The 15,895-nt window shown below is 34.5% G+C and overlaps 1 protein-coding gene across 1 annotated transcript; it reads left to right on the top strand.

The window, feature by feature from the left end:
- The first annotated feature begins 6,120 nt into the window (after positions 1-6,120).
- LOC109214948 (mitochondrial uncoupling protein 3) lies at positions 6,121-9,875 on the top strand. Its single transcript, XM_019378927.1, has 2 exons — positions 6,121-6,620; positions 9,109-9,875. The coding sequence occupies exons 1-2, from the start codon at positions 6,246-6,248 to the stop codon at positions 9,649-9,651; spliced, it is 918 nt and encodes a 305-aa protein (XP_019234472.1). The 5' UTR covers positions 6,121-6,245; the 3' UTR covers positions 9,652-9,875.
- Positions 9,876-15,895: the final 6,020 nt, after the last annotated feature.

Below are 15,895 nucleotides of genomic sequence, written 5' to 3'. Positions count from 1 at the left end.
CGTACGTCAAATTTTTGTCGTAAGTTAATCGACGTAAGTTCGGGAATGAGATTAATTTGAGATTATAAGTATTATGTTATTTCAAACAAGCGATAAGTAAATTTGTGGAGGTGAAAGGGTAAGCGAATCGAAGAAAGTGAGTTTCGTCGAAATTTGTCAATTTGGGATAAAACACGATCCGAGCTATAATACCTAGTATTTATGGACTAGTATCATACAACGTACCATATGACCATGATAGTAAGGTATATAAAGTGTGTTAAAAGTAAGTAGTATTTTAAGTAATTTGAGATAATTCTTAATTATGTGGATAATTGATTAATTATTGATTTGAGTGGGAAGTTAACAAATTAACTAGGAATTTGTGGATAATTGTTTAAGTGGAATTTTGGATAACTATTTAGGGGACAACATTTCACGTGGAGCTATGGGAATATGGCAGCAAATTGCCACCAATCCTTATGCTTAAGGAGGTGGTGGCAATATTTAAGGTATATGCACCTTATATTACTTTGGTTGAAAGATTCTGTTGAAGGCTTCTCTTAATAAACAAAGTGAAAAAGGGTTATGACCTTGTGAAGCTACAACAATACGGATGAATATTATGACTACAAAACTACGGATGAGGTTACAACAAAAATCCATACGAAATTACATTATGTAATAGTAACGGTATTTTGCGATTCTAAGGGAGTACGGTGCAATCTTTCTCAAGAATATCATATGGATTTTTCCCTACTCCGATCTTGCCGTCACGTATTTTGTCGCAATTAACGTGTGTTGGAAGGATTGTCAAGAGAATCGGCTCAGGTATGTTAAGGCTATCCCTTCTTTCTTTTGGCATGATCTATACGACACAAACGAGACGAGCAAATGCACAATTTCCATAAATGACTCTATTCATTAAAATATTAGAGATGCTTATGTTCTTGATTCCCCATGTGTCATATTATTCTATCATCTGTTCATGGGTCTTAGAAAATCATAAGATTGATAAAGTTTACTTCATGATATTAATCAAAGGTATAATGATCTTATGATGTTCCGAAAGATTTTATTGACGTACTTCTCATGCATTGCATTCATTTACATTGACCCATGACCAGATGGAGTTATATACGCGTATATATGTATATATATGTATATGGGATATGGGAAAAGGTTACGACGTTATATACGCACCATCACCTGATCAGCTGGTATACGTTGATGATTTGCCCATAGTGGCCGAGATGATATGATGGGATGCCCTCAGAGGCTTGATGATGTTATGAACGCATATACCCATGCATGGTATGACATTTGTATGCATATGCATGACATTATAATATTATATGATTCATAGAGCTATTCAGACTTACATGTCGAGTCTTTTACTCCATGTGTCTCTCATGACTTTTATTTACTGATTTTCATTCCTTACATACTCGGTACATTATTTGTACTGATGTCCCTTTGCCTGGGGACGCTGCGTTTCATGCCCGTAGGTCCTGATAGACAGGTCGAGAGTCCTTAAAGTAGGCTATCAGCTCAGCGGAAGATGTTGGTGCGCTCCATTTGCTCCGGAGTTGCTTGTTTGGTTAGTATGATTTAGACGTGTATTGTTTGGTATAGCGGGGCCTTGTCCCGACCTTTATCATAAGTATGTACTCTTAGAGGCTTGTAGACAGATGTCATGTATACAGATACTTGTATGTCCTTGTACGCCTATATTTTAAGTATATAATGGATCACATTGGCCTTATAGGCCCGTATGTCACAAGTATGAGTTTCTATATCAGGTTGGGTCATTCTATGTTGGGTATTCCCTCGTGTTTACTCTGGTTATCTCATGACGCCCCTTCTGGCCCACTTACCTATGATGATGTAATAAGAAAGATACGTTACGTTGGTACTCGGTTGAGTAAGGTACCGGGTGCCCGTTGTGGCCCATCGATTTGGGTCGTGACAAATTCATCAATACTTTAATCAACAATCGGTACAATACGGGAGTTTGTATCGAATCATTAGAATTGATGTTTTCTTTGTTCTTAAACCTTATTGAGATGACTTTTTCCATTGCTATGGAGTAATTTTTATCAGGGTGTTGACAGATACGGTGTTTTGATAACTTGATTAGGGATTCGATTCTTGATAATTGTTAGAATAATTGATGGAGTTTTAATTCGTATTGTGGAGTTATTTCTTATTTTGCTTAATCACGAAAGAGGATATTCATATTGAATTGCTTTACATTTTATGCTTTTGTTTAAATTCATGATTCAAACAGGTAATCGAAAGAGCCTCTTGAATTATTAATCAAACTATAAAATAGGAAAATATTCGTGAGAAGTTACCCTTTAGATCATAACCATCATTTTATTGTTGCAATTGTTTACTGTGCTTCAATTGGATTAATTACTGAAATTAACGTTTTAATTGGAAGAGGAACATTAACTTCAAGTGTAATCTGATTATCGGTTGAATTCGTGAGAATCAACCGTATTATTTAGTGAACTAACTCAAGAATTGGATCCCGAGTCAAATATCTTGCACCTATCTAGTCAATTACCCTTAATTCTCTCATTGATATTTCTTTGTTGCTCATCTGTTGTCCTTTGTGATCAATTTAATCTCTTAATTTTTAGTAGTTGATCGTAGTGATAGTCATCAAATTAAGTGTTAATTTTCCTGGATAGTAATCAACTAAAGATTATTCGAACATTGTTTAAATCCAATCCTTGTAGAGATGATAATTAAATTATACTATCTTTGACTAGCGAGCAATAATTTTGTGTTGTATTTTGCGCTCGTCACCTAAACACCATATAATTTATAATCATAGTCAAAAGTATAAAAAGTAAACAAAAAATTAGCATGTATTTGAGCAATTATTTATTTGTTGTATACATCGAGCGTGTGCAACTTTTTTTTTTTGATTATACACGCATAGAGAAAAGTAATTGCGTGGGTAAGGGTGTTAAATGAACGGTTGAGCTAATTTTGGGCGGGTCAAAATGGGTTGAGTTAATAAATAAGCGGATCATTTAACCCATCCAAACGTAACTTGGGCTGAGATGGGTCGGATCAAGTTGGGCTAAGATTTGAGTTATAACTCAACCCGTCCAAACCTTACCAAGCTTTAATTAATGTTTATTATTTTTTTATGAATTATTTAATTATTAAATAAGACTTTTTTTGTTTTGTTATGGTCATAACATATTCAACAAAAAAAATTATTTTAAAGTTATTTTATTAAAATTACTCATGTATTAATTTGGGTTGAAAAACAGCTCAACTTTAGATGGGCTGAAATGAGTTGGGTCAAGATAAAGGTGTTTACCGGACGGGCTGAACCGGGCTGGTCATGTAAAAAAAACTTCCCGTCCAGTTAGTGGGGCGGGCTAGTTAGTGGGCTGGCATACCGGGTTGTCAGTGGGCTATGTAATTTAGGGTTCTAGTGGGCCCGTCGGGGATCAGGGCCTATCCAGTTCGAACTTGGGGTTTATATTTTTTTTAGTGTATTCTGTTTTCTTGTTCAATATAATTGATAATTAAGTATTTGCAAACTTCTAAATAATAAAATAAGTATTTTAAGACATAAATTAAACTTTCAAAGTTTAAAGCTTAAAGTTTAAACTTTAAAGTGTTAAATTGAAATTTAAAAATTAAAATTAAGTGGCTACATAAAATTATTTAATAAGACCAATATGTAAGGATCAAACTTCACAGGCTTTCATTTCATATTTTCATTGCATAATATACTTCAAATTAACTTGCATGTTCTATTTTGATTTTTTATTTTATTTTTGGACTTGCAAATTAAAAGTTTACAACAATTAAATGTTTAGTGTTTACTACTATCAAATGCCAATACAAGCAAATTATCTAATAAACCAACACATTAAGCTTAAATACATCTAATAAATTCATAATAACACAAATTGTTTCGAATCAACTTAAATACGAATTCCTGGAAGACTCTCAAGACAACCCTTGATATGCTTCCTTAAACCATATGTGCCCTCCCACTTTGGATGAACATTAAAGACTCGACCATAGTGCTTGCACTCTACTTTGAGAAATTCTTCATTTTCTTCTACCACTTCAAAGTGTTCCCAAACATGTGAGCGCACTCTAGAAGCACCATGCATGATTGAACTTGAACCTAACAAAAATGATACCACACTTTACTTGATAATTGTAATTTTGTAGTGGCTAAAGTAAATAATTGATAAACATAAAATAATAATTAATTGAGAACTTGAGCATTCAATAATTAAGAGGGAATTGAGAGAGAATTAGAGTGGAAGAAGAGAGCAAGTTGTGAGAAAAAATAAAGAAGAGAGGGGCTATTTATAGTTTTTAAAAGGCTAAAAATGTGATTATCAATTATTAGGGGTGTTTTATTTTTAGTAAAGTGGTAGGCTGAAAGGGCTAAAAATGCAAAAAATAGCCGTTGCCCAACGGTCATTTTTGATTTTGACCACTGGCAACAGTCAGAATAAAAAGAAAGTTGCAACGTAAATCGGGTTGGAACGCGATTAAAACCCGTGAATGGGTTACTGGGCTAGCCGGGTTCTGGGGCACCGACACCAAAAAAATCCGCCCCCGTTTGGAACAACTCCCTACCCTAGCCAACCCGTCCCAGCCCTTATCGGACCGGGCTGACCCGTGCTGAACCGAGTCGAATCGGGCTATTAGTAACCTGACCCGGTTCGATTAATACCTCCAGGTCGGGGCATTTGCATCTATACCCGCTTTTTGGGTCACGTTTTAACTTGTGCCCGCTTTGCAAAAAAAATTGCAAGCATACCCACTTTTTCGCGTAACTTCAGCATACAGGGCTGAAGTAGCAAAGGCAATCACGCAAAACTTCAGCATTCTAGTAGACGGGCCTGAAGTAGCAAGCGTGCTGAACCAAACGTGCTGAAGTTTTTATTTGTAATTGCTGAACTTAAGCATAGTAGCTGAAGTTTTGTTCTGTATTTGCTGAAGTTTTTGTTTGTAATTGCTGAACTTAAGCATAGTAGCTGAAGTTTTGTTCTCTATTTGCTAAAATTTTGGTTTGTAATTGCACTAAATAAGCTGAAGTATTTTTGTCCTGGATTCATTAATTTTGTCATTAAGCTTTTTCAAAAACTTCAGCAGAAGATGCTGAAGTTATTTAGTTCATTTATAAAAACTTTAGCACTAAATAAGCTGAAGTTTTTTTGTCTTGGATTCTTTAGTTTTGTCATAAAGCTTGTTCAAAACTTCAGCAGAAGATACTCAAGTTGTTTAGTTCATTTGTAAAAACTTCAGCACTAAATAAGCTGAAGTTCTTTTGTCCTGGATAAGCTTTTTCAAAAACTTCAGCAGAAGATGCTGAAGTTATTTAGTTCATTTATAAAAACTTCAGCACTAAATAAGCTGAAGTTTTTTTTGTCCTGGATAAGCTTTTTCAAAAACTTCAGCAAAAGATGCTGAAGTTATTTAGTTCATTTGTAAAAACTTCAGCACTAAATAAGCTGAATTTTTTTTTGTCCTGGATTCATTAGTTTTGTTATAATCAGACTACTATAAAATAATCAGATTGCCAACAGTATCTAAATCATAAAATTTTGGAAACAATAAACGTGAAAAGAACAGAATTATCATGAAAAGAATCACTAAGTGTGACCTTAAACTTCCCGTACGTGGAAATATTCATAAATTATTGTCTACTAACTTACGTAATTATTTATAATTTATTTTTAAATAATCTGATAAACATACTTATGGCAATCATCCCATGAACTGAAGTTTCATAGCAGCACCAACAACAGCAGAAGAAAGAAGAAGAAGAAGAAAACGAAGGAGGAGAATGAGGAGGAGAAAGGGAGCTGAAGTTGTTTAAAAAGTGGGTACAAGTTAAAACTTTTAAAAAAAAAGGGTATACGTTAAATGGGGTCGACCAAATAGAACGCCCCGTGTAATTTTTACCTCCCGGCCAAGATTAGTTAAGTTCAATATATGTACGGGTTAATAACCAGCCAACCTTAAACGGGTTGAGCGGGTTAAATGAGATGAGCTTGGTCTAAATTGCCACCCGTAACGTGGGCTAGCCACTTTATAATTTCGTAACTAAAAATAGCAATCTTCGAATTTTACTTGTAGAAACTGAAATATTAAAATACTCCTAGTAATTATTCTTCAATTGCAGTCTTGCAGAACAGAAAAATGACTATGAACTTTAAGCGTCCAATAACACTGATGCGTACGCCTCCGCATAGACCTCTAGCTCAATGAAAGCCCAAGAGCTCAATGACGGTCGGAAAGCCCATACATCAAAGATAGCTCTAACAGCAATATCGGCGATGGCGGCGGAAACAGCAACTTTTCCGATTGACCTCATAAAGACGAGGCTTCAACTCCACGGCGAATCTCTCGCCTCATCTCGCCGGACATCTGCCGTTCGATTAGTAGCAGAGATCTTAAAAAACGACGGTGCTTTAGGACTATACAAAGGATTATCACCGGCAATTATAAGACATTTATTTTACACTCCAATCCGAATCGTGAATTATGAATTTTTGCGGAATTTTTTGGTTCCTGCTGATCATACTCTTTCTCTGTCTAGCAAAGCCTTAATTGGTGGATTATCTGGTGTTATTGCTCAGGTAAATAATAAATTTAAATCTCACTGATTTTTGAAATTATATTGTTGTATTGAGCTAAATGAATTGAGATATCGTGTTAACTTGGTCTGATTTACTTCTCTTCTTCCGTAATTGAGTTGATTATTATGCTGAATTTTATTAAGAAAAGTTCGAAATGCTGAAAGTAAACAAGTTAATTGAGAAGATGTCACATGAAATTTGAAATAATAGTATAAAGCACTAACTCATTTCATTTTATATGTCGGAATTTGACTAGACATGGAGGTAACTTTTTAAATTGATTTATGTATTATATTAGTAGTAGTGGCAGTGGTAGAATGTGTAATTAAAATTTGGCTGGAAAAAGTAGTTTGATAAGGAAAACATCATTCAAGATTTGAACTTTAAATAGTTAAGCGAATTTGAATAATTGAAAAGTTGTTGAAGTTTGTATCAGACAATCATTAGTGGACTAATCTCAAATATTTTGACATTCCAAGATGGCAAAGGAGTTAAATATTCCGAACCAGAGTGGTTTTAAATTATGTTAAATTTGACTGAGTAGATAGCAGAAGTTTGTCATTTAAAGTAGGTCAAATATTGGGAGGTGGAGGTGGGAGTATGTGGTTATGCTTTCCTGCAGTTGGATTGATGAACTTCTCTATTGCGGCGTGTGTAAAGAAATTTCTGTTTATGTTCTAAAGGATTAACAACTTTTTGTTAGAAGGTGAAAGTATTATGTTTAGTTGGTAAGAGTTTGAGTACAAATGGTTAAGATGGAGTGAGATTCTTTCAGGGAAATGTCTTTCATTGAAACTTTTTTCTTTACCATTTTCCTATGTTGACTTGGGAGCTTACTGATGATAGTAGTGGGTTGCTGATAGTAGTGAAGGAAGGTGGCAGCAGCAATTGTGGTTCTGGGTGCTGATAAAATTTGTGGCAGGTCGGATGCGATGGTTACTGCAGTATTCTTTAATGTGGTTGTTAGAGTTGGATGGATGACTAATGCAGTGAGTGGTCAGAGCTCATATCCCCTTAATGTTGCAAGATTCTTTCAGTTGGAGAAGATTTTTCATGACTTAAAACACTAAAAAGACGATTAGAAAATGCTTCTGGAGAAGATTTTTTAATCAGAATGCTTACAGTGGAGATGTTTCTAGTCCTACCAAGTAGATTCTAAATGCTTTTTTGCTGGTCTACATCTATTGGATTTGTATATCTACCTAGTTAAAAGATTCAGTGCAATAGAGCCTTGCCTTAATGCTTGATGCAGAAATGGCTTCAAGGTGGTTGCAAGTTGCAACAGGACTGATTAGAAACTTAGAGTAAAATAAACGGGATTCAAACCAATCATCTATGCCGCAATGGCGAATCAGTTGGGTTAGCTATATGAATCTTTTGTAGCCATAACACTAACTAATTTTTCTTTTAAGGAAATTTAGGAGTTTCTTGTGCCAGGGGTACTCTAAGTATAAAATTTGTACCTACACTGACATCCATGACTCTAAACAAAATAGAAATACTCTTCTGAAGAACTAAGTCTTAACCTCTACTAGTTGGTATTAAGTATTTGCTTCTACTGTGCCATGTTCTTAGAGATATTTACATGAATTCCGAAAATGTAAATGTTTAATTAATACAGATTAAAGTCAGATCCTCTTTCACATTAAAAATACAGGAGATGGACAAGTGTGTCTTTTTTATGGATTCATCATGATCTGAATTCAGTTGAGCAACTTATATATGCTCTTTAGGGAAGAGCAATCTCTCTATTAGATTGTTGGTTACTTTGTCAGTTCTTTGTTTCCTTGGTGGCACCTGAGACTTTGGAGTAAACAGATGAAGAAACTGGTGATCACTGGAACAAAACTTGGTTGCATACTTGTCATAAGTTGTTAGTTTGTTGGAACAGAGGAATACAAGGCTCTTTTATAGTTGTTTTTTTTGATTAATTTGTTCATTCCGAGATAAAGTGAGCTGTCTTAAACATTCTTTAGAATAGTTTCCTTTTGTTTTGAAATTTTACTATACCTAGAGATAGATGCTGATAGGTGCCCTTGTAAGGGTCTATGAAGCTCTTATTCGTTGATGTTTGTTGAATTTATCACTCTGTTATTTTATAGAAACGAGTTACTTTTATCTCTCCGCCAAAGATGGTATCATGAAAAACCCTTCGTCTTCTCATCTTTAATTTTGTCATCTTTAACAATATTTCACATGACATTATCTTATTTATGTTTTTCATTTCTGTAGCTTTCTGCATGTTGGGAAGAATGTAAAGTATGATCAGCTAATGCTAAGTTGATAAAAGAAATGTTGATAATGCTAGGCTACTTGTCCCCACAAAAAGAAAATGGAAAAAAGAGAAAAAGAGATTAAAGGAGAAAAATAAATAAGTGAGTATGCAAAAACTTTTTAGTTTACTAGCTTGTTGTGCTTAAGCTTTCAATTCCCTTCGGGGACATTCGTTGTGGAACATGTCATAGTTGTTTGTCTTCTTGTGATTCAGGTTGTGGCAAGCCCAGCTGATCTTGTCAAAGTTAGGATGCAAGCAGACAGTAGAATGGCAAGTCAGGGTATGGAACCTCGATATTGTGGGCCATTTGATGCTTTTAACAAAATTATTCGGACTGAAGGCTTCCGAGAACTTTGGAAAGGCGTGTTCCCAAATGTCCAAAGAGCTTTCTTAGTTAACATGGGAGAATTGGCATGCTATGATCATGCAAAGCGCTTTGTTATCAACAACAACATAGCGAATGATAATATTTACGCACACACTTTATCATCTATAATGTCAGGCTTGTCAGCTACTACATTGAGTTGTCCGGCAGATGTAATTAAGACAAGAATGATGAATCAGGCTGCTGACAAGCAAGGGAAGAATAAGTATAGAAACTCCTATGATTGTCTTGTCAAAACTGTCAGAATTGAAGGAGTCAAAGCATTGTGGAAGGGATTCTTTCCTACATGGGCAAGACTTGGCCCTTGGCAATTTGTATTCTGGGTATCATATGAGAAATTCCGACAAATTGCTGGTCTCTCTTCATTTTAACCAATTCATCATGCTGTGCATATAAAACAGCGGAACAGAGGTTAGGTTTTCACGTTTTTCCTTTGGACTGATCTTGAGTTACGTATGTTGTATCATGGTGGGTGTTTGAGAAAGCCCAGTATGCTTCTTTACTCCCTTTCACGAGAAAATTGGGGAGATAGATTTCTCTACTTGGATTCATTCAGTATTGGCTAAGCATGCACCAGTTTTCTTAGCTTGAGTCATTTAAACTGTTTTGCTGTCTGTTCTTCATCCAAATATTAGCTGGTCGATCTGCAAATATGGCTGTGCCAGGGACACTAGGAATTTCTCATATTTGCGGGGAAGTTCAGAAACAACCAATTGGGAGGTATCAATATGAAGAAGACATCACTATTCTTGTTCTTAAACTGAGCTGGAGAGCAATCCGTTGGAAGAAGCAATACTTGTGCCGGTTGGGTGTTAAAATTGTAGCTTGAGCCATTATTTCTCAAGTTATGAAATAAAACTAAGAAAACACTAATTCTAAGAAAGATAGCAAGATGAAAAAAAGATAGAAAGATATTGAGACCTAAGTTGCTCGGATACGGGTTTGGGTGGCCGACACGAGTATGGTCTAGAGCTTGGATCCTTCGAGATATAAATTCTAAGATTTGGGGATACGGATCCTAGCACGAATACGGGTGCGGGAATCCTGGCTAAAAACAATTCAAAATGTTAATAAAATAAAAATATCTCTAAATTATGAGTAATTTTGTGGAATACTTACGTATAGGGGGGGCAAAATGGTTAAAAGAAAACAGTCAACCACCCATATTATCCACTAAAAAATGGGTTGGATAATGAACTTTTAAAAAACGGGTCAAATATGGATAAGAACCATATTATCCATTTAGAAAATGGATAACCAATGAGTAACCAATGGATAACCAATGGGTCTAACTTTTACATTTGTAAAGCCTCAAATTCGGGGTTCCTCAAGTTAGGGAGACTAAGAATTCTCCCAAAAGTGATCATATACAAGAAGTGATGGATAATATGGGTAACTCATATTATCCGCCGGTTAATCCATTTTTTATCCGTATTAAATATGGGTCGGGCTGGATAATTGATCCGCTTTTTCATTACCCGTTTTTGACCCGAACCATATCCGACCCGCCCGCCCGTTTGCCACTCCTACTTACCTATAACTTGTAAAGTGCGGATATCTTTTTTATTCTCAAGTTGTAGATAAGTAAAGGATTGATTTCCTAGATAAGATGTGCTGTTTTCTTCAAATTTATCCTAGTTTTGGTTCTGATTTCGGGAATCAAATTGTATCTCGTCTTGAATTCTTCCGTCCGTCGAGGTCAAAGTATCCAAAATTATTTTACTAGATCCGGTACGGATCACATATTCACATACATACTAGTGTCGTGTTGACACGGGTGTGGAACCTAAACTGCCTTGTCGGAGCAAGACATTTTTTTCTTCCTTTTCTATTATTCACAAGATTAACCGAATGCATCTAATAATAGTCATACATTGCTGAACGCCAAAGGATGTCGCCAACATTTATATAGTTGTGAGTAATGGCGATTATGAGTATTATAGGCACTATTAGGCAGTACTAGTGGGGGTTATAGACATCAGAGTGGAGTAGGAAGGGGTATAGTTAGCATGAAGAGGTGTGGAGTTAATAATGCAAATGAACATTCACAAATAATTGTATTCATAGTACTCCTCTATAGATGTCTATGCATTAAAGAATATGCCTCATTAAAGCATTACAAGAAAAATATCATGGTGGATGAAAAAGAATACCTAATTCTTTATAGAATATGTGATGGAATATTGTCTCGTTAAAATCATTACTCGGGAAAAATCCAGTGGAAAAAATCCTTGGTAAAGATGTGCATATTTACTCTCCCTAGTGAAGACATCAATTAAGATTTATGAGTTGTCGCATTCCAATTTCATACACTAGGTTCTTAATACCTGTAGTGGGAAGATCCAGAGTAGATCAGCATGTACAATAGGAAGTGCGCATTGATAAGAAAATCAACAAGATAGTCACTTAAGTGAATCTGTTGAACAAAAATCTCACTTTTCCTGTGAATACTATCAATTTTTGATAAAAATATCTCCTCATGTCTTCTTTGTTGAATCCTACCATCAGCTGATATATGCATACAATATATATCATCTTTATACAATATAGTTGGTTCTTTCTTGCTAGGTAGGCTACATGCACAATGAATATGTTCAATTATTGATCTCAACAAGACATTCTCAGCTTCTCTTATGAATCGCTAATATTCTTTGTACGGCTGAAGTAGTAGATTCTAGTTGTATAGAACACCATAAAATAGATGCACCTCCACATATAATTATAACTGGTATGCTGATACTGGAAATATATGTCATGTTTTAGATGTCATTCTTAGCATGATTGTTTGACTCTTGATTATATTTAGTGCTATTTGGTATATATAAAACGTAGGTCTATGAAAAATCTCTACATTACAGCATATATTACTAATCCTAACATAATCCCTTCATAATTAAACCATGGATAACAAAACCCTGCATAACTAATCCCTGCATAACTTTAACCAGCAACCAAACGACACATAAGAGCACATCCGGTACATTCATATTACTAAACCAGTATGGTGAATAACGTTTCAATATTGTCCGACCACAATACAAGGTATCATTAAAAAAAAAAAGGACCCTATTCGACAGTGAATAGCGTTTCAATATAGGCAGACCAAGAAGAAGATGCTCAATCCTTCCGATACATCTACAGTATATCTAGATATTAGAAACAAATACTTTTGTGATTGAAAAAAAGGGGACAACCAGTATGTAAACACTAGTTCAAAAAATATACAGCATTAACCATCAAGGAACAAACAAGAAAATCTGCAACATCCCGAGCATCATTTAAAGTTAAAAATTCTGCCAGTTCTGTCACACAACTGCTCTTACTTCAAACTCTTCAGAATGTGTCTTACTAACATTCTATAAAAAATTTCATGTTTGACAAAACTCTGCAGGCTCTGCTTCCAGGACTTCCCTGCTCGCCAAAACCAACACCAATACCGCGTGCAATGCTATACATCCATCATCATTAAATGTTGGAGCTTCATATGGCAGAGGGTCATAAACATCCTGAAACAAAACAAAAACAAAAAAAATGAAAGCAAGGGACGATAGAGGAACGCAGTAAGACAACCCCTAAGAAAGCTTTCAGCTTCAAAGAGAACGTCAAACTCAATGCTGAGCAAGCAAAAAAGAAAAGGAAAAACTGGAAGAGGAAGGAAGCTAGCATAATTAGAATTTTCAACAATACCAAGTTCAAACCTACTTTCACCAGTTTGAGAGATAAAGGAATTGAACTGGAAATCAATTAAAATGAACCAGGAAAACTATTTGTTAATGTCAGAAACCTCGACAGTCAGAATGAAACTTGGTTTCCAAACTGAACCTAACAAGACTCAAAAGAAGTATGTCACTCTTGACTGATCCATTCATTGCAACATTTATCAGCAACTAGGGCGGCTCTAAGGTAAGGCAAGTGAAGCTCTTGCCTTAGGCCCTCAAATATTTAAGGCCCAAATATATGTAATTTATATTTATACAATTATTGATAAAATATTTTAAATTTTAATATTTATTTAAAATTAAATGAGTTAATAGGATAAAACTTTTCTCTCACTAAATTAAATAATATATTTATCTTCTCATCAATTTTATTTTTTTCTTTCTTTTTTCATATTTTTTACTATTTTACTTTCTAGTTTCAACTCAGATTCTCTAAATTAGCTATTCCTTTTTGTCATATTTGATTGATCCACACATCAGAAAGCAAGTTCTTTTGTGTCTCATTTTTTTAAACTAAGAAATCCTAGAGACAAGTATCGTAAGGTTTAAATTACGATCGATAATAGGCTTAATCTTTTTATCATTTTCACTTAATGCTATACTTTTGTATAGGGGAGAGTTCAATGCCATATGACTTGCGCCTAACCCATATACTCACCACTTTTTTGTCTCAATATTATAAGGATTTTATGAAAGAAATTTCAGAGTCTTTTAATATATTTTAGTTTTAAGCCACCAGTTCCGTTGAGCCGCCCTCTTTAATGATGAACAATTATTTATAGATCACTGCCCCATGAACGTATTATTCAACCAGCTTCATTCACATTTGGTAACTAAATAACACATTCACCGATGGTTGTCTTATCTTAATTGAGACTCAATAAAATTTGATCGAGAATATCGGGGGATAGACATGTGGCTCAAGTAGGAGACCAGTTAAGCTTTAATTTAGGTCCTCAAAATTTTTTAATAATGGATTTTATGATTTTATTTCAAGTTAGACAATATTAAAGTTTGCAAAAAAAAAAAAAAAAAAAAAACCTTGGACAAAAGAAAGAAAGAAAGACTATCTACTCTTTAACACTAAAAATATTTTAGAATTTTGAATTAAATTACTTAAATCTTCATATTAGTAAATAAATTTTTTTACAACAATATCAAAGGTAACATATTGAAAATACATGTCTAACATCTAATTTATTTAAGTTACCTCTTACTAATATAAATGATATACTACTATGTGAAGTTAAAGGTTTTATTATTTAAGAATGTTATACTATAAATAACAAGTATTAAAAAATGACAACACTATTATCAAAATGGGTGATACTATTATGAGTTATCTAGCCAAAACTGGATCAGACCATAATTTTATTTCTTATCAGGTATAAGGACCATCATACCAATTTTATCAAAAGGTTTGGATTCTCTGAATTCTTTATTGATACAATAAAAAAATACTTAAATTGTTACCATAGAATAACCCCGGTTTGCGAAGGTAGGATAATGAACCATTGTTGCGGTCAAGGCCTGATACTCTAAAGCAAGGGCCACCTCATAGCTCTCAAGCCAGTCCCAATCCTGAATAAAAGCTTTGCATAGTCCTTGTCGCTGAAAGACATAAAAATTATGTTAAAAAAATAATATATTTTTAAATAAATGTCTTGAAAATTAACAATCAGTTACTACTTACTCGTAACACTAAACTCCGGCAACGATAATAATTTTCGAAATTCAAACCCCATCGTCTTATGTAGTTGTAAACTTTGAGAAAAGTGGTGCCATATGGTTCAATGGGTAGGCATTCCACAACCTCTTGTTTGGAGAAACTTATTGCATCACCCCGTAAAGCTTCAGGGGTTTGTATTGCCAACTTGGCACTAACAGCATCACTAATTGCAAAAGCTACACATGAGTCTGTTCATGAAACAAAACAAATTAGTGTTATAAAAGGTGGGGGAGTGCGGAGTGACATTTTACTACATACGAGGGGAGAGGTAAGCCCCTATTCATCTCAAACTATGAAGAATTCAAGATTTTGAGCTTGCAGATCATCTCAAACTATGGTTACAGAAGTGATAACTCAACCGGGAAACAATTTCGAAATCCTATTATCGAGTATGCATCGCTAGAAACAACTCTTATTTACATATTGACTTCAATTTATATGTTTTTTATTTATTTAAACATTTTTCTGCTCTTGCCACTGCAATAAAATGTTCAAGTCAAATGATGCAACTTTCAATCGGAACAGAAATTGAAAATGAAAATTGAGCTACGGAAGAAGAAAAGCTAAACATATCTTCATTCATGCCCTCCCAAATAACTCATACAACGCTGATATATCCTAAAACTAGAAAGAGATTAGAAGGTAAATAAAGAAAGTAATAAAAGAAAGATAAATGACTAAACTGTAATCCTCACTAAAAATTATTATAACCGACTCAACAATCATAGTACTACTCCAGAAGCATAAACTACTACTCCTTACATCTGTTTTATTTTTAGATCGTATCAGTACTCCCCCGTTAACAATAGCCTTATCCTCAAGGGTGAGGAACTTAATCCGTCCGTGATTAAATGGGAATTTTGAGAAGTCCCAAATTATAAGATTTCTTCCTAAAACAAGAAGACCAACTTTAGCAGTAAGTATCATACAAATGAGCTTGTGAACATCATGGTGCTTGTACATAGCAAGTCCCCTGTTAACTTTCTTCATGCAATCCCTTTGCAGATCAGATAGTACTTGAAGACCAACTCCATGTTTCAGGTGGAAGATAATTTCATCAACTACAATATCTATATTTGTAGTTTCACCTCTTGAAAAGATTAACATCTTTTTACCTTGAAGCAATATAAAATCTAATTCATCTTCATAGAAATTAGGAATACCAAC

Source organism: Nicotiana attenuata, unplaced genomic scaffold (assembly GCF_001879085.1).
Source record: "Nicotiana attenuata strain UT unplaced genomic scaffold, NIATTr2, whole genome shotgun sequence".
Lineage (NCBI taxonomy): Eukaryota > Viridiplantae > Streptophyta > Magnoliopsida > Solanales > Solanaceae > Nicotiana > Nicotiana attenuata.
This window is presented reverse-complemented; position numbering and strand designations above follow the sequence as displayed.

Excerpts from the sequence above, each read along its gene's own strand:
- LOC109214948 (XM_019378927.1), top strand. The coding sequence starts at position 6,246 with ATGAAAGCCCAAGAGCTCAATGACGGTCGGAAAGCCCATACATCAAAG. Across the intron at positions 6,621-9,108 it reads TATCTGGTGTTATTGCTCAG|GTTGTGGCAAGCCCAGCTGA; the intron begins GTAAATAATAAA and ends CTTGTGATTCAG.